This window comes from Cyprinus carpio, chromosome A1 (genome assembly GCF_018340385.1).
Source record: "Cyprinus carpio isolate SPL01 chromosome A1, ASM1834038v1, whole genome shotgun sequence".
NCBI lineage: Eukaryota > Metazoa > Chordata > Actinopteri > Cypriniformes > Cyprinidae > Cyprinus > Cyprinus carpio.
This window is the reverse complement of record NC_056572.1, coordinates 17,798,142-17,818,148: the sequence shown is the minus strand read 5'-3', so window position 1 is coordinate 17,818,148 and position 20,007 is coordinate 17,798,142. Positions and strand designations below refer to the sequence as shown.

The 20,007-nt window shown below is 39.8% G+C and overlaps 1 protein-coding gene across 5 annotated transcripts in view; it reads right to left on the bottom strand.

Moving 5' to 3' along the window:
• Window positions 1-20,007, bottom strand: part of psip1a (PC4 and SFRS1 interacting protein 1a) — a 198,435-nt gene that overhangs the window by 105,065 nt on the left and 73,363 nt on the right. For all 5 annotated transcript variants that reach the window (XM_042755423.1, XM_042755461.1, XM_042755354.1 and 2 more), the window contains 4 exons: window positions 15,745-15,794; window positions 15,559-15,629; window positions 15,268-15,369; window positions 14,910-15,120 (listed from right to left, as the gene is read on the bottom strand). In XM_042755423.1, the coding sequence (XP_042611357.1) occupies window positions 14,910-15,120; window positions 15,268-15,369; window positions 15,559-15,629; window positions 15,745-15,794 (434 nt within the window). The remainder of the gene's footprint in view (window positions 1-14,909; window positions 15,121-15,267; window positions 15,370-15,558; window positions 15,630-15,744; window positions 15,795-20,007) is intronic.

Genomic DNA, 20,007 nt, shown 5'->3' with positions numbered 1-20,007 from the left:
TGTCAGTGTGAATTAAATGTATTTATTATTTATTTGTATTTTTAACCAATTTAAAAGTGAAACTAAGCGAGACTCCTCCCTTTCAGTCCCGGGAATTGCTCCTGTAGAGGCGCAATTTCTCTCAGACAATGGAAGTGTCAGCACACATACTCAGACAGCATTGGGCAGAGAGACAGAGGGAGATTCAGATGTCTGACAGTTTTTTTAATTTTCTGTTATCCGTACAGTGTTGTTGTAAGTCGTGAAACTATGCATATTTCCTCAGAATTACTTTTTTTTTCTGTATGAAAAAAGGTTTTGAAGTTTTTGGAAGCAGCAGTTTAAAAATACAAGACAATAAATGATTCCCTGTTTACTGTAAATTCAAAAAATCACCACCACAAAACCTTTCAAGCTATCCAAAATCCCTTCGCAATTTAAGTTCCTCAATGTTTTGGCATCATGTAGACAAAGTTTGGTGTGTATACTGTAATTTTCCTATGAGCAGTATGCATTAATTCACAGCTATATTTTTCCAAAAATCCACATTCAAAATAAAAATAGCCGACTTCCTGTGTTGGTCGTAGCTGATGACTGTGAATTAGAAAGTTGTCCGTCTTGATAAGAACAATTTATGTACCGAGTTTGCGTGTCTGTAGCTAAAACTAACCCAACCACTTTTGACAAAAGGTGGCGCTATAGAGTGCCTCCTCCCACGCCCCTTTTATGAGCTTTAGGCCGTTTCTAGCTAACATTAATATTGAATGTTTGTTTTGAGTTTCATGAAATTCTAAGCATGTCATCTGTGCTCAAAATCACCTGAAAAATTATTCCAGTTTTGACATGTTGCCACGGCAACATAATATTTTTTAGATATCAATATCCCCCCAGCAGATTTATATCGGCTGTGATTTGACATTATTCTGATGAAGTTGGAAGCAAATCGAGTAAAAATAAGATGCTGAAATCAAAGCATTTTGAAAATGACACACTCCTTGCTGCCAGTTGGTGGCGCTATAACTTTGACTCCTAATAGTCACAACTGTGCATTCGGGCTCATACAACGAACAAACCGATAAAGATTGATCAAACTCAGGTAGTGTATGTGGATGTTATTAGACACTTCCTGTTTCTCATTTCTCGCCATAATTTCAACGCCTCGCCACGAGCAAACCGTTCGAGATATAAAAAAAAATTCCCCTGGCAAATTTTTCATCCCCAATGTCCTGAGATCATATTGACCAAGTTTGGTGGCAATCGGGGAAAAAAAACCTATGGCAAGTATATCAAATTCCAGAGCATGCGGCTTTTTACATAGCTCTAAATAGCTGACTTCCTGTTGGGCGGAGCCTATGACATGCAATATGAAAGTTGTTTGGCACAATGAGATCTATAAGTGTACTGAGTTATATATGAATACGTGCAAGTATGTGTAAGCTATTACATCAACATTTCTGACTGTGTTCCAGGGGGTGCCATTAGAGCCCCTGTGCCACCCCCGGGTCTCAGCCTCTGCAGCCTCCTAAAAGCCACAGATTCTAATGAGTGTGCAATTTTTCAAGAGTTTTTTGAGCATGTTAAGGGCCCCAAAAGTCCCCAAAACTTTGAAGGAAAAAAGAATACTTAACCCTAAATAGCCAACTTCCTGTTGGGCGGAGCCTATGACATGCAGTACGAAAGTTGTTTGGATTCATGAGATCTATATGTGTACCGAGTTTTCTATATGGCCCCATATATTCCAGTAGAGGCCCCTGTGCCACGCTCGTGTATCAGTCCTCTGCCCGGTCCTAATGGCCCCAGGTTCCAATGTACTGTTTGCCAATTTTCAAGACTTTTGGGCCCCAAAAGCCCCCGAGACGTTAGACAAAAAAAAAAATAATAATAATAAAAAAAATAATCCCTAAGAAAAACAATAGGGCTCTTTGCCCTCCAGGCTTGAGGCCTAATCAAAGCTGCAAGCAGCGATGAAAGGGCCCTCGCACCCGGGCTCACCACCACCCGGTGGCCATAGGAGATCAGTGAACACTAGACCATATGCTTTTAAAATGGTAAATATTTGTGCCACATTTCCTGCTGCCAACAGGTGGCGCTATGTTTATATCTGAATATCGGATGTAAATGTCTTGAGACCAGGACTTTTACCAAACATGCAAAGTTTCGAGCAGATAAGACATTGTATGTTTAAGTAAGTGTAAAAGAAGTAATTTCCTGTTGCCAGCAGGTGGCACTAATACTATAAATAAATGTTGGCCTAAAGATGAGTTCAGGTCAGGACCCATATCAAACACATGAACTTTGGGCAGACCGGATATTGCATGTTTAAGTTAGTTTAAAACCAAGTAATTTCCTGTCGCCAGCAGGTGGCGGTAATGATTATAATTGAAATATTGGCCTTAAGATCTGTTGAGACCAGGAATCTTATCAAACATGTGAAGTTTAGGGCAGATCAGACATTTCAAATTTAAGTTAGTTTAAAATAAGTAATTTCCTGTTGCCAGCAGGTCGCGCTATAATTATTATTGAATATTGGTCTTTAGATGTGTTCAGGCCAGGACTCTTATAAAACGTGTTAAGTTTGGGGGCAGATTAGGTATTGTATGCATGAGTTACAACAACTTCCTGTTTGATAGTATTAATAGCATCCTTTAGCACATAGTAAGTGTTTATAGCATGTTTTTGAGAATATTTCTATTATGATTAGCACACAATGGAATATTTTACTGTGTTGCTAATAGTGCATAATTGTAAAACATGTCACTTCCTGTTGCCAGTAGGTGGCGCTATAACTATAACCAAATATGAGCATGTAGATATCTTCAGGCCAGGACTCCTCAAACTTGTGAAGTTTGAGGCAGATTGGACATTATATGCACAAGTTACAGTAATGTTCTGCAACACTGCATTAATAGCATGCTTTAACACTCAAGTGTTGCTAGCTTGTTTTAGCTTGCTTCTAGAATTTTGCCAGCCTATTTAACACTTGTTGATGCTTTTTATTATTTTGCAAGCAGTCCATAACAATGTTACACATGACACTTCCTGTTGCCAGCAGGTGGCGCTATGACTATAACCGAATAAGGGTATGTTGATGTGTTCAGGACAGGATTCTTGTCAAATGTGTGAAGTTTGGGGCAGATCGGACATTGTTTGCCTGAGTTACAGCAACTTCCTGTTTCAGTGCATTAGTAGCATGCTTTAGCACTTAGCTAAGTTTTGCTAGCATGTTTTAGTATGTTTCTAGCATCTTGCCAGTCTATTTAACACTTGTGAGAGAGTGGCCTCAGAGTGAGATCAGATGTCTATTTTTGGGGCCTGGAGAAGTTTTGTCATGCCCTGACATTTGTGCTTTTTTCAGTTTCCTATAAATATCTAAATGGCTAAAGTCTAATCTCACTGTAATCAGCACAAACTGTGCTATAATAATATGTGAGCAGCATGTATGTACATGATTGTGTTTTTGAGGAAAAAAATGTTATGCGTGGTTAGTGAAAAACTAAAAATGTTAAATCACTTGAATAAGGCAATAAAACACATACAGAACATTGGTTCCCAGGACTTTTGATGGAATTGCTCCGTTTATTAGGGCCCGAGCACCGATGGTGTGAGGACCCTCTTCTTCTTCTTCTTCTTCTTCTTCTTCTTCTCCACAATGAATCGCATTTTTGAGGGCCTAAACATACTCTAAAACTCACGAAACTTTCCACACGCATCAGAACTGGCCAAAATTTACATCTGATATAGGTTTCAGAAGTAGGTGTGGCAAAATGGCTCGATAGCGCCACCTCTTAAATTTCAACGGAGTGCGCCTCAGGCTACGTTTCACGTACATGCATGAAAATCGGTACATATGTGTAACACACCATTACCTACAAAAAAGTCCAACAGGAAGTAAGTTATTTTGAATTTCCTGCACGATTTTTGTGCAGTTTTTTGCCATTTCCATGCCTCGTACTTTAACGAACTCCTCCTACAGTTCTAATCAGATCATCTTCAAATTTGGTGAGGGTCATCATAAGACCTTTGTGACGTTAAATTGCGAAGATTTTGAGTTTTCGTCAAGGGGTGTGTCCCTGGCGGCCTGACAAAGTTTGATGTTTCGCCGTGAAACAGGAAGTTGCTGTAACTCAGGCTGGCCTGACAAAGTTTGCCCCAAAATTCACATGTGTGATAGGTGTTCTATCCTGAAGAAACACCCATGACCAAATTCAGTTATAGTCATAGCGCCACTTGCTGGTAACAGGGAAGTGACATGGTTGACACTGTTATGGACTCCTAGGAACATATTAAAAAGTGCCAGCAAGTGTTAAATAGGCTGGCAACATGCTAGAAACATACTAATACATACTAGCAACACTTAGCTAAGTGCATGCTACTAATGCAGTGAAAATGGAAGTTTTTGTAACTCAGGCAAGCAATGTCCAATCTGCCCCAAATTGAACAAGTTTGATAAGAGTCATGTCCTGAACACATCAACATGCCCAAATTCAGTTATAGTCATAGCGCCACCTGCTGATAACAGGAAGTGACATGGTTAACACTGTTATAGACTCCTAAGAAACATATTAACCCTCTGGAGTCGATTAAATGTATACGCGTTTTGGGGTATTTTCTCCTGATAACCCCGAAAAGAACTTAAATTACACTTTCAGTTTTGATCGTACAGATAAGTGCAATACATCAATCGAATCTGTAAAGGGTCTACTTTTTTTTTGTATACAGACATAATAACAAAAAAACTTTGTGCATCTTATAAAATAAAGATAACAAACAAGGAGTGCTGGTCTGCAGGCTTTGTCTGCGCTGATCTTTCAGATACAAATGCGTCATTAAAATGAACTGTAACTCAGTGAATACTCAACGAAGAGACATGAGAGAGATATCTATAGAAAAGCCTGACATGTCTACTTTTAAACTAAACAAGTTCTGCTGAAAACAAATATTCTGTGATAAAGTAATCCATATGAAAAACAACGCGATGTCCGTTTTTCACGTCTCCCTTCATTATCTTCTAATGCGACCACGCCCCCGCGCCGAGCGCGCTTTTGAGATTCAAATGTTTCACTGAAAGCGCGCGGCTTTTGAATACGCCCACACAACAGAAGACAAACGCAGCGAGATTGTTCTTCAAGTTTTTTTTATTTTACTGTTTGCTTCGCGATGAGAGGAAAAAAGACATAATTCACACCCCAAAAAGATGTGATGTGGTTGAGGATTTGAGATTTGGATTTCCTCAGAAAAAAGAATGAAGCACTTTATTCAGCAGAGATCATAAAACATGAGTAAGTCTATTTTATTTATTTATATAGCCTACTTGTACTAGTTTTCACATAACGTGTAAACATTTTACTAGTTATACTTTTTCCAAAGACTTTTTCCAAACTATAATTCCTGACTAAATGTATAATCAAGTGAAATATTATGAAGTTTCAATAACAATATACACTACTATACCATTCAAAAGCTTGATGTAAATAATATAAATTACCAATAAATGTAACTGTAACAAATGTAACAATCATTGCTGTTCTTTCAATTTATCCCCCCTAAAAAAACCTAAAAAAAAATATTCTCAGCTCTTTTCAACATAATAATAATAATAAGAATAATAATAATAATGATAATAATAACAATAAATGTTTTTTTTTTGTTGAAAATAAGATTGTTAAAAGGATTTCTGAAGGATTGTGTGACTGGAGTAATGATGCAAAAAATTCAGTTTGAAGGTCAGCTTTGATTTTTCCTAATAAAACTGTTTAACTGCACTCACAAGTGAATATTAAATTATGTTGTGGGATAATTAAATATATTCTTAATAAACTACAAACATAAAATTATATAGATTTATTTTGTCCTCACATTCTTTCTTGTAACTCATCCCTCTCAGTGACACAGCTGGCTGAATGGGCTCATTATGCAGCTCATTATGCAGGCCTTTGTCTTCTCAGGTGTGAATTCATGATAGTTGACGCCTACTCGCATATGACTTTTACCAACAAAAAGTGTCTTAGAAAATTTTAAATCAATATATTGTTTTCTGTAAAGTGAGTAAACAAGATGATTTTCACATCATTTAGAAAAATAAATTCTAGGCTACAAGCTCCAGTTCTCAAAAGTCCTGGGAACCAATTTTCTGTATGTGTTTTATTGCCTTATTCAAGTGATTTAACATTTTTAGTTTTTCACTAACCATGCATAACATTTTTTTTTTCTCAAAAACACAATCATATACATACATGCTGCTCACATATTATTATAGCCCAGTTTGTGCTGATTACAGTGAGATTAGACTTTAGCCATTTAGATATTTATAAGAAACTGAAAAAAAGCACAAATGTCAGGGCATGACAAAACTTCTCCAGTCCCCAAAAATACCCTTAGACTCCAGAGGGTTTGATGTACACACAGCACCCCATATTTGACCGAAAAACACAGAATTGTTGACATTTTTGCAGATTTATTGAAAAAGAAAAACTGAAATATCACATGGTCCTAAGTATTCAGACCCTTTGCTCAGTATTTAGTAGAAGCACCCTTTTGATCTAATACAGTCATGAGTCTTTTTGGGAAAGATGCAACAAGTTTTTCTTACACCTGGATTTGGGGATCCTTCTGCCATTCCTCCTTGCAGATCCTCTCCAGTTCTGTCAGGTTGGATGGTAAACGTTGTTGGACAGCCATTTTCAGGTCTCTCCAGAGATGCTCAATTGGGTCAGGGTTCTGGCTGGGCCATTCAAAAACAGTCACAGAGTTGTTGTGAAGCCACTCCTTCATTATTTTAGCTGTGTGCTTAGGGTCATTGTCTGTTGGAAGGTGAACCTTTGGCCCAGTCTGAGGTCCTGAGCACTCTGGAGAAGGTTTTCGTCCAGGATATCCCTGTACTTGGCCGCATTCATATTTGCCTCGATTGCAACCAGTCGTCCTGTCCCTGCAGCTGAAAAACAGCCCCACAGCATGATGCTGCTACCACCATGCTTCACTGTTGGGATTGTATTGGACAGGTGATGAGCAGTGCCTGGTTCCCTTTCAAGGGAACTTCGAACTGGGTCCTCTAGGGGTCGCTATGGGGAACACATCGTTGCACCCGTGTCTGAAGCATACATTGAAAAAACACACAATGAGTTGGCCGGCGACAGCCTCTGACGTCACTACCGGCGTGACTATAAACAGGCACCGGGAGAACACGTCATTCTCTTCTTCGTCTAGACGGACTGTTTTGTTTTGAAGCATGCATCTGAAAGAACCGGTAAGAGCGCTCTTTCACTGTCTATCATGGCGACTACTAGCAAGCGTTTAGACAATGTGTGCATCCGTGTCGGCATTATTTGACACCCGATGACACACATGATCTTTGCGTCATTTGTTTGGGTAAAGAGCACGCACACGATGTCTTTGAGGAGGCAATCTGCGTGCATTGTGAGCATTTTTTCAATGAAAAAGCTCCGCTCTCGTTCGTCTCTTTCCGAAAAAAAAAAAGGCAGCCATCTGCTTCCCGCGGTTCAGGACCCGCCGCTGCTGAGGCACAGAGGAGAATGAGTTTGTGAGAATTTCAGGTGGATCTGTCTGAATGATTTAGAGAGGGACTTTCCCTTTCACGCTCGTAATGGCGGCAGCGGGTCTTTCCGACCATAGCCCTCCAGTTCAGGTGAGCCTTCCATTTCTGCCTGATCTCCTTACAGAGATCGAAAGGAAATGAAAGAGGCCGTTTTCTTCTGGCATCCATCGGTTTTGGCATAAGAGTTTTGCCGACATCAGGGCGATGCACGAAAACGGCTATGAGAGGATGCCCCCTGTAGAAAGAGCTTTCTTTCTGCGGGGTAGACATCCTCTCTTAATCTCCCTCCTTGCCATCTAAGCCCCTTCAAGAAATACATCTCGCTTAAATGGCAAGGCATACGCAGCAGCAGGTCAGGCTGTGGCTTTATTAAACACGATGGTGGTGCTTCAAGCATATCAGACTGATCTTCTAAGAGACCTGGATAGAGGCGAAGGCCTTTTCCCTGATCAGGTAGCCGAGCTGCGCCGCACCACAGGCTTCTCTCCAGGCTACCAAGCAGGCTGCCTCTGCCATGCGCAGGACTATGGCGGCCATGGTGGTAGTGGAAAGACTTCTGTGGATGAACCTGGCAGACATCGGGAAGAAAGAAAAGGCTTTCTTCTCGATGCTCAGGTTTCACCTTCTGAACTTTTCGGTATTTCCATTGAGACGGTGATCGAGAAGTTCGGGGAGACAAAGGCGCACTCTGCTGCTTTCAACAACAACATAGGGGTCCTGGCCTGTCTCGATCTGAGGATCAAAGATGGGCACAGAAGGCTAGTGTCGCGACTTGCACTCCTCCTCCACCTGCGGGCAGGGGTAAGAGGAATTGTGGGTCACAAGGAGGTAAGCAGAACCAAAGGGATGTGATCCAGACGAGGCAGCGTTCTCATCTGAAACAGAGCGATACCGAGGTATCTACTCATTCCCTTTAGGGATTTTTAACTTCTGCTTTTATCCTCCCCTTCCTAAATCCCCTGTAACCACCAGCTCTCCACCTGATCGAGGTTAGGTGTAAACCTCTCGCATTACAGTCTCCTATGCTGGACCTATAATGTTTTTGGCTGGTTCTATGTTTCATAGCAACCACCTTACTGATGGTCCGGACTAAAAGGAGGCGCCCCTTGAGCGGGGCTTGAAGCCCAGCGCAGGAGGGTGGGGAGGAGGTGGGAGTAACCCTTTCTGTATATACTTATGTGTAAATTGCTGGTGGTTATGTGTTTACTAATAAACTCTGAGTTTCCTTTGCAGTGCTCAGTTATAGTGTTTACTAAACACTCGTCAGCACCAGCCATCCGACTTCATGTTCCGGTATTAGGCGGCTGAGATCACAGGTTTCTGCAGGAGCCTCCTTGATCATCAGGCCTGGCACAGCACTGCAGGGAATTTCATGGATGTCCAGCCAGGTCACCCTGAGGGGTCTCCTGGCCGCTTAGCTGTGCTGTCACATCCAGCGGGACGTGAATGTGGCAGTTACAAAAGTCTTCTTGTATATGCTGCCTCAGGTGATGCTCCCCTTGCTAGAGGTTTGTAAAATTTGAGCTTGCCTCTCCCGTGCGGTTCAGCGCCTCTGCGATGCTTAGGAACCTTTAGGTACACACGCTAAGCTCTGTGTACTTTCTGAAAACCACACACAGTAGTGGTCAGTGTGCACGTGAATACTTTGCACACTTTCTAAAAATCCACGTATTGGTAAGTGTGCACGCAAGACTCTGTGCACTTTCTGAAATCCTGTATGGTAAAGGGTTACTCGCTCCGCCTCGTTCCCTTTCTTGAGATGATTAGACCTTGGTTCCTTGGGCTCCATTCAGCCAGTGTGTATTCGTTTATACACTTCAAGCATCGCTTCCCTCAACATGAGGGGCTATTGGGGCGATTCTTGTGGTAATTTAGCAGCGCTCCCCTTTTCCAAGAAGGGTCACCTATTAGCGCGCTACTCTGGATTCGGAGTTCTCCTCTCATATGAGACTGAGTTCACTGTTTTTCCCCAGAGCGCTCCAGCATTATTTCCACAGATCGAGTTGATGACTCTCAAACATACTGTTTTGAGATGCACCATTCCATCTATGAGCTGCTCTATCAGAGTGCCACGAGAGCCCTTCCTTAGAACAGTATTTGAAAATCCATGCTATGGTACAGTGTGCACGTGAAGTCTTTGCACACTTTCTGAAATCCACACTTTGGTAAGTTTGCACGCTAGTATTCTGCATTCTTTCTAAAATCCTATATGGTGAGGGCTTCGCATGGTTGCTTCGTGCCCTTTCTTGAGTTGGTAATAGCCCCGCGTTCATCTTGGGCGCCACTCCACCTATGTATCCTCGGATACCTATCTAAACAGGGTGTTGCTACTGGAGATCTGTTGAGACAGCTCCTTCAGCAAGCTTTTGTGAGAGCAAGCGGTAGCCCCTGTGTGACAGGCAAGACTTAGTATAAAATGGTAGGTTCTTAGCCGTATCTCTTTAAAGGAATCTTTCCTGATTCCAAGCCTTCAGCTCTACCCCGGGCCGAGGCCCTAACAATTAAGTTGGGTATGTAGCTTAGGCCTTTGGCTGTAAGTGGTACTGTCACAGACAGCCGTCTAAATGTCCCAGGGGCAACTCCAATGGAAATGGTAGAGTTGGTACTTAGTGTTCGCCATGATTCTGGCTTGCACTCCCCTCAGCATGGCGGCATGGGTATACTGTTCCCCATGGCGACCCCTAGAGGACGCAGTTCGAAGTTCCCTTGAAAGGGAACATCTCAGGTTACGAATGTAACCATGGTTCCCTGAGTAGGGAACGAGACAGTGTCCTCTAGCTCTCTGCCATGCTTCGGACGCAAGCTTCAGACGAAGAAGTGAATGACGTGTTCTCCCGGTGCCTCTTTATAGTCGCGCCGATAGTGACTTCAGAGGCTGTCGCCGGCCAACTCATTGGTGTTTTTTCAATGTATGCTTCAGACACGGGTCACGACGAGGTGTTCCCCATAGCGACCCCTAGAGGATGCAGTGTCTCGTTCCCTACTCAGGGAACCATGGTTACATTCGTAACCTGAGACGTTTTCTCCACACATACCGCTTAGAATTAAGGCCAAAAAGTTCTATCTTGGTCTCATCAGACCAGAGAATCTTATTTCTCTATTTTTTAGCAAACTCCATGCGGGCTTTCATGTGTCTTGCACTGAGGAGAGGCTTCCGTCGGGCCACTCTGCCATAAAGCCCCGACTGGTGGAGGGCTGCAGTGATGGTTGACTTACTACAACTTTCTCCCAACTCCCGACTGCATCTCTGGAGCTCAGCCACAGTGATCTTTGGGTTCTTCTTTACCTCTTTCACCAAGGCTCTTCTCCCCCGATAGCTCAGTTTGGCCAGACGGCCAGCTCTAGGAAGGGTTCTGGTCATCCCAAATGTCTTCCATTTAAGGATTATGGAGGCCACTGTGCTCTTAGGAACCTTATGTGCAGTAGAATTTTTTTTGCAACCTTGGCCAGATCTGAGCCTTGCCACAATTCTGTCTCTGATTCTGTCTTCTGTTCAGGCAGTTCCTTTGACCTCATGATTCTCATTTGCTCTGACATGCACTTCTTTTTGTAAGTTGTTATGTTGTGTGGGTTGTGGCTTTCCTAATCAAGTCCAGTCAGTATAATCAAACACAGCTGGACTCAAATGAAGGTGTAGAACCATCTCAAGAACCATTTCAGAAGAAATGGACAGCACCTGAGTTAAATATATGAGTGTCACAGCAAAGGGTCTGAATACTTAGGACCATGTGATATCTCAGTTTTTCTTTTTTAATAAATCTGCAAAAATGTCAACAGTTCTGTGTGTTTTTCTGTCAATATGGGGTGCTGTGTGTACATTAATGAGGAAAAAAAATGAACTTAAATGATTTTAGCAAATGGCTGCAATATAACAAAGAGTGAAAAATTTAAGGGGGTCTGAATACTTTCCATACCCACTGTATAGAGCATTCAAAATACAGAACTATTGAAACAGGCGTGTCGTTTCTGACACGCGCTGTACGCCATAGACCAATCACAACAGACTAGGCCATCTGACCAATCAGAGCAGAGTATGCTCTGAAGGGGAAGGGGTTTAGAGAGACTGAATCTTTGAACGAATCGTTTGAGAATCGCTGGAAAACGAGATGATATTAAATGCATATTTTGAGAAAACGAAAGCGTTTTTTGACCTGGCATGCATGTTATCCTATTGTAGGAGACTCCCAAAACAATATTAGGAACCATTAAAATGGCATAATAGGGGCACTTTAAACCTTGATGTGTACAATTACATGAAGGATTTGCATATCGTAATCAAGACAGAATCAGGTTATTATGATTCAAATGACATTGGTTATCATGTATAAGAGTTGGAGTTGTTTTAAGCTGTAATATTCTAAACATGCACTACTTGCTGCAGCTCTTGCTGTATATATATACTGTATATACTATAACGAATTTAGACTTTTAATATCACTGTACACTCTCAGAAATAAAGGTACAAAAGCTGTCACTGGGGCAGTACTTTTTAAAAAGGTACACTTTTGTTCTTATTAGGTTCTAATATGTACAATTTAAGTACTAATATGTACCTTTAAGGTACCAAAATGGACCCTTTAGGTAGCCTATAAACATGCTTGAAAAGGTACCGCCCCAGTGACAGCTTTTGTACCTTCATTTCTGAGAGTGTATTAATAAGGTGTGTACGGAATTTGGTCCTCAAATTGTTTTAGTGGCACATTAAGCCACGTTAAGCTTATTAGAATGTCCGGTCTGCACATGACCTAATTAATAAAGCATACTATTTACAGAAAAGCAGAATAATCCAGAATGCGCTAAACTGCACATTAAGCATTTTCTCCCCCATAGAAAATAGAAAACGCTTAACCTGGTGGCTTATAATGGATGAAAACAGTGATGTAAAAAGCCAAAATTCAATATAGGCTACAGTTTATTAAAAATATAGCCTATAGCCTACTATGTACAGGCAAGAAGATTGTAGACCAAATTCAGTAGGCTACACACATATTAATAAAGTGATATAAAAAGTCTAAATTCGTTAGAGTTTATTAAAAATATATTTTTATTTTGAATAAACTATACCGAATTTAGGCTTTTTATATCACTGTATTATTATATAGGCCTACTATGTACAGTGGCAGCTAGCGGGTTTTAAAATAGAGGAGGGACACTAATTGTATTGGTCTGGGGATCCCAGCCAATTATTATTATTTGCTTAACTACTTTCAAAATGGCTTTTTGGTTGCTTTTATTCAGAACACCTAAAGAAAACGACACACATACAGCAATATAATATAACTTCACTTACCTGGCCTATCACTTGAAGCAAACATCCATCCCTTTTTAAAGGTGCTGTATGTAAGTTTTTGACTCTACTAAATCATAAAAATACCATAATATGTTTGCAGATATTTAAGAAACATGCTAAGTTAACATACTTGTTTATCTGAAAAACAATGCTACAGTCAGTTATTCTCCTTTGAAAATGTGCGTTCCGGGCCAGAATGTCGGTCTCTGTTTTGGCTTGTGAATCCGCCCACTGCCAGTTTACCCAACTGTATTTCAGCACCCCGGGTTGCCAGTTGGCGGGGTTGGCGGGGCATGTGTGACAAGTCTGAGGAGGAGGGACCGGGTGAAAAAAAACCCTCTCCAATATTTTGAATTTGGACTGCAATACCTAGTTCAACCACTTGGTGTCAATCCTACATACATCACCTTTAAAAGTCTGTGTTAAAAGAGAACTGCTTGTTGTGCTATTTAATTAATTAAGCCAGCTGCTGTAGCCTATATCCAGCTTAGGCGTGTTCTCCCTTCATTTTTAATTTGTATATATACAAATGGGGGAAGCCATGGCCTAATGGTTAGAGAGTCTGGCTGGTAACCCAAAGGTTGAGGGTTCAAGTCTCGTACTGTGGGGGGAGTGAATGTACAGCTCTCTCCCACCTTCAATACAACGACTGAGGTGCCCTTGAGCAAGGCACTGAACCCCCAACTGCTCCCCGGGTGCCGCAGCAAAAAATGGCTGCCCACTGCTCCGGGTGTGTGTTCACGGTGTGTGTGTTCACTGCAGTGTGTGTGCACTTTGGATGGGATAAATGCAGAGCACTAATTCCGTGTATGGGTAATTCCGTGTATTGGTAACCCTTGGCCACGTCATGTCACTTTTTCACTTACTGTTTGAATGACAGCTTGGTAAATCTGTTGCACTCATCATAAGTACTTGGTACATTATCAGCGCAGCACAAGACGTTCAAACTATCAGATTCGGCACATTTGTGATAGAAAAACGGCGCATTCCAACTTCAGTAACATGTTATGGTATTAGAGCTGTGAAATTACAAACAAAAAATACACACTCTGAGACATGATCTGAAATTAATTTTGAATTTTATTAATATTAAATTGTCCTCCTCCCATTTTCACCTCAAAATTTTGGGTAAGCTGTGCCTTCCCTGCCTCCCCCGCTGAGCCGCCACTGACTATGTAGGCCTACAGGCAAACAGAATTGTGGCCAGGATATAAATGCAACTCGCAATTAAGTCTCATTAATGGCAGTTCAGCGCATTACGTTCAGATTCTGCCAGGTTCACCTGCTTGCCTGTACATAGTATATTTTATTAAACAAACTGTATACCAAATTATAAGCAAGATACTGTAAAGTGTTTTAGAATGTTACATCTGCGCATAATTTCCCTGTTCCGTCTTACCGACTGAAATGTATCGACTGAATGTACACCCAGGCCTCCATATACTGTACACTGTAATAATTTGCCCGTTTCCCTCATTTTTCTCCATATTTACAGCGCTGGGCAAAGTAGCGCATGTTTAAAATAAAAACTAAAAACAACTCCAGAATCGTATGTAACCTGTTTTCGTCTTGATTACGATAGGCAAATCCTTCACGTAAATGTATTATTCAAGGTTTAAAGCCATTTATGCATTAGTTTTCCTGACACCTGGTGACCGAGTTTGGTACCACATGCTAATGTTAGCTAGCTATATTTTTTCCTCACTTGTGTTGCTCTAGCTTGGAGAGAAAAAAAGTTTGGAAGGAAGGGAAAAAAAAGAAGAAAGAAAAAAGTTTTGAAGAGAGAGAAAAAAATTGAATAGAGAAAAATAAAAGATTTTGAAGAGAAAAAGTTTCAAAGAGAGAGAAAAAAATAGTTTTAAGGAGAGAGAAAGAGTCTTCGAACTTAGGCTCAGGAAGATCATTATATTCTGTTTTCCCCCTCATTGATTTTTTTCCCTCTCTCCATGTTGCAGTTCAGGGCTTCAGTACAATTTGCATTTTTGTACCACTATATATTTTGGCACAATATATAATTTCACCCACCACCGTCATGTATAAAATGAAAATACAAGCTGTAAAAGAAGCATGTGTCAGTCAGTTCTTTACCTTTCTGCTCTTTGGTCTGTTCTGTGTTTTTTAGCACTCCCCTCTTGGCCTCTTCAGTCTCTCTGTGTTTTTTCTCTGACTGTTTCTGACTTTTATTGAGTACTTGACTGAGCACGGACTCTCCTTCTCCCATTAAAAACATGCTTTTAAACTTATTATAAAGCATCATGGATTTGTCCATCACATCCTGACTGGCTTTAAACCTTCGGATCTGTAAAGACAGTATAAAACTCTGTTTCATTTTCAGTTAACATTTTTTTATTTATTCAGTTTGTTGTTTTTGCCACAGGTGGTGTATAATAACAATTTATAAACATGACAATTGTCCAGTGTTGCCCAAAAAATGTTTTAATCATACCTTTTTAAGAGTAGCTATGAGTTCACAGTGTCTCTGAAGATGTTGAGTAGTAACATGCAATGAACTCAACTCATCCAATGCAACTAAACATTTCCTCACATCCTAATAATGGAGAGAAAGAAGATTTACTTACACAACAAGAATTACAATGGCAAGAAGGTTAATACATTTCAAAGAGAACATGATCAATAGCAGTCTATGTAGGTGTCAACTAATGACATTACAGAAATGATGTTTAAAAGCTATATACAAGAATGAAAAAAAAAAAAATGAATTGGAGTCTGGACTTACAAGGTTATCAATCTTCAAAGATGTTTTAATATCCCCGTGCAACTTCTGCAGTCTGGACTCTGCAGAAACTTCTTTATTTGATGAATTGAAAAAGTAAAAAACAATGTTTCAAAAAAGTGTCATTACAAATAGATAATTAGGTGACTATCTAAAGACTGCATAGTACATCACTATTTATTATATTACCCTTTCTCTTGTCTCCTTTTCGGTCATATCGCTTTCCATCTTTTCCTATCCTGCAAAAAAAACAACAACAACAACAAAAAACATAACCATATATACATATAACATATAAAACATATAACTCATGTTTTGCTTTGCTATTTAAAGAGACTATATGTAATCATTTTCATTTATTAATTGCTTTTTTTATTGACAGCGTGTGAACAACTTGTTACAAAACTTACAAAATGAGACGTTCACCCGACTTCCTATGTTGTCTACGAAAGACTGGTTTTTATGTGATAGACTTTAGGATTGGCTTGACAAAGCCAACATACTGATCTACTATTTAAGCTACTGAAAAACTATTTAAACTTATCTGAAGCTATCTAGTTACCTAAATTCAGTGGAAGTCATGACCTAAATTGGATTTTCATTTACAATAATAAATCCTACAATTCCTCATTAGTAACTTACTTTTCGTACCATCAGTCATACATGCACTCAAGCTTGGAGGATCTTCCGTTCTTGGCTCATTTTGAGTCTGACATGTCAATTAACTGAATTGTTAATAAGTATGATATTACGCTTTGGAATGTAGTGAAGTAATAGTTTCTTCAAATAAAAATACTCTGGTAACCGCACAGCAATACCCTAGCACCTGCATAGTAACACCCTATCAACCACCCAGAATACTCTAGTAACTGCAAAGCAACGCTCTAGCAACCTATCTGTCTGTCTAGCTATTTATCTTTCTGATGGACTGTATGGCCTTCAAAACCTTCCAACCAGGGGTGTAAATTTCCTCTAACAGTTGGGGGAAAATAAACATACAATTTCAATAAACATACAATTTCTCAAGAGCCATTTTTGAAGGGGACACAAATAATATAGCTAAAATTGTACACAGCTTTACTACTATTAGTGTAACAGGGAGACCGTGTCAAATTATACAACTTAAAAGGGTCAAATGATGCTGCTAAAAAGAACATTATTTTGTGTAATGAAATGTGTTTATGCGGTTTAAAGTAAAAAAAAAAAAAAAAACATTATTTTCCACATACTGTACATTATTGTTTCTCCTCTATATCCCGCCTTCTGAAACACGTCGATTTTTACAAGGCTCATCGCTCTAAAAAAGCGAGGTGTGCTGTGATTGGCCAGCTATCCAGTGTGTTGTGATTGGCCGAATGCTTCAAGCGTGTGACGGAAATGTTACGCTTCTTAACATATTGTGATGCCTTGTCCGGCCGGAGCGACAAGACAGTGTTATTCCTGCTTGCCTTGCTGCTGTTTTGTGATCGTAGCTCCGTGTAGCTTTGTTTTTCTGTAGAATCTTTATCTTACTATCACTCTCTGTTGTTTGAAGTGATAAAATATAACTTCATTCCCACCATATTTCTGATATTATCTATCAATCTAATCTGATTAATTTGATCATTCACTTTTATTCTAAATCCGCGAGTGCAGTGCACCTGCATCGCATTAGCACTCGTTAGCTTGTCATTAGCAATTCCATTCATGCCTATCGCTGTTTTCTTTTCTTTTTCCTTTCTCCTCTCCTCTCTCTCGCTACTCTCTCACTCCGGTTTTTCACAAGTTCATCAAACAACTGTGGTAAGAATCTTTCATCAAGCACGGTGAGTAATGGCTTCTCCTGCTATTGTTATTTGCACTGCTTGCCACATGTATAGTTTATCAATCTTTGTTGTCGACTAGGGATTCACATGTGATAAATGCAGGGAAATAGTTAGGCTGCAGAGAAGATTTCAGAATTAGAGACACACATCCAAACTTTAAGGGGGAGGTGTTGCTTCAATTTATAACAATGTTTTCAGGATTTCTCAGAGGGCAGGCTTCAAGTACAACTCGTTTGAAGTAATGCTGCTTCATATAACATTATCCAGAGAAACAAATGTTAATGATGAATCCCCTGTGATGTTTGTACTGGCTACTGTATACAGGCCACCAGGACACCATACAGACTTTATTAAAGAGTTTGCTGATTTTACATCCGAGATAAAGTTTTAATTGTTGGTGATTTTAATATCCATGTTGATAATGAAAAAGATGCATTGGGATCAGCATTTACAAACATTTGAACTCTATTGGGGTTAGACAACATGTCTCAGGACCTACTCGTTGAAATCATACTCTAGATTTAATACTGTCACATGGAATTGAAGTTTGCGCTCTGCAAGTGAATGACGCCTTGTGGTGCCATCCCAAAGAGGTTCAAAATCACTCTCACAGACCTTTTCCTGGACTGTGCCCAGCTGGTGGAATGACCTCCCGATTTCAATTCGAACAGCTGAGTCTTTACTCATTTTCAAAAAACATCTAAAAGACTCCTCTTTTTTTCCTCCAGCACTTAACCAACTAATACTAGCACTTACCTTTTCTTTTCTTGTCTAGCATATTCTTAAAAATTAAAAAAAAAAAAAAAAACCCTGGCTACGTGTTCTGTACTAGACTAACTGAGACTTGTCATGGCACTTGTATACTGTTGTTGTTCTCTTGTTGGTCTGATTGCTTCTATTCTTCTCATTTGTAAGTCGCTTTGGATAAAAGCGTCTGCTAAATGATTAAATGTAAATGTCAAATTTAAATTGTTGTTGATGGTGTTGAAATTATGCAGCCAAGTGATGATATCTCAGATCATTATCTAGTTTTGTGCAAACTTCATATAGCTAAAACTGTAAATTCTACTTCTTGTTACAAATTATGGTAGAACCATCACTTCTACCACAAAAGACTGCTTTGTAAGTAATCTTCCTGGTGTATCCGAATTCCTTAGCATATCCAAAACCTCAGAACAACTTGATGTAACAGAAACTATATGGACTCTCTCTTTTCTAGCATTTAAAATACAGTTGCTCCTTTACGCTTAATGAAGGTTAAGGAAAACAGTCTGACACCATTTTATAATGAGCACACTTGCACCCTAAAGAGAGCAGCCCGGAAAATGGAGCGCAGCTGGAGGAAAACAAAACTAGAGGTATTTCGTATTGCTTGGCGGGGAAAGTAACCTATCCTACAGAAAAGCATTAAAAACTGCTAGATCTGATTACTTTTCGTCTCTTTTAGAAGAAAACAAACATAACCCCAGGTATTTATTCAATACAGTGGCTAAATTAAAACGAAAAATAAAGCATCAACAAGTGTTGACATTTCCCAACATCACAGCAGTAATAACTTTATGAACTACTTTACTTCTAAAATCCATACTATTAGAGATAAAATTGTAACCATGCAGCCGTCAGCTACAGTATTGCATTAGACAGTGCACTATAGATCCCCTGAGGAACAGTTCCACTCATTCTCTACTATTGAAGAGGAAGAATTGTATAAACTTTTTAAATCAACAAAACCAACAACATGTATGTTAGACCCTATTCCATATAAGCTCCTAAAAGAGGTGTTCCAGAAGTCATAGATCCTCTTCTGACTATTATTAATTCCTCATTGTCATTAGGATATGTCCCCAAAACCTTCAAACTGGTTGTTATTAAGCCTCTCATCAAAAAACCTTTTCTTAGAGAAAAATTGTATCTGTGAGGATTTCCAGTCAGGATTTAGACTGTATAATAGTACTGAGACTGCTCTCCTTAGAGTTACAAATGACTTGCTCTTATCATCTGATCGTGGTTGTATCTCTCTATTAGTGCTATTGGATATTAGTGCTGTGTTCAACACTATTGACCACACCATTCTTTTGCATAGACTAGAACACTTTGTTGGCATTAATGGAAGTGCATTAGCATGGCCTCAAGGCTCAGTACTAGGGCCGTTACTCTTCACGCTTTACATGTTACCCTTGGGAGATATCATCAGGAAACACAGTGTTAGCTTTCACTGTTATGCTGATGATACTCAGCTCTATATTTCTTTGCGGTCCGGCGAAACATACCAAATTGAAAAACTAACGGAATGCATAGTCGATATAAAAAACTGTTAAATTCTGAAAAAAACAGAGGTGTTAACTATAGGACCTAAAAACTCTGCATGTAATAACCTAGAACGCTGTCTAAGACTTGATGGCTGCTCTGTCAATTCTTCGTCATCAGTTAGGAACCTAGGTGTGCTATTTGATACCAATCTTTCCTTAGAAAGCCACGTTTCTAGCATTTGTAAAACTGCATTTTTGTGCTTTCCATCTCAAAAATATATCTAAATTACGGCCTATGCTCTCAATGTCAAATGCAGAAATGCTAATCCCATGCGTTTATGACCTCAAGGTTAGATTATTGTAATGCTTTATTGGGTGGTTGTTCTGCACGCTTAATA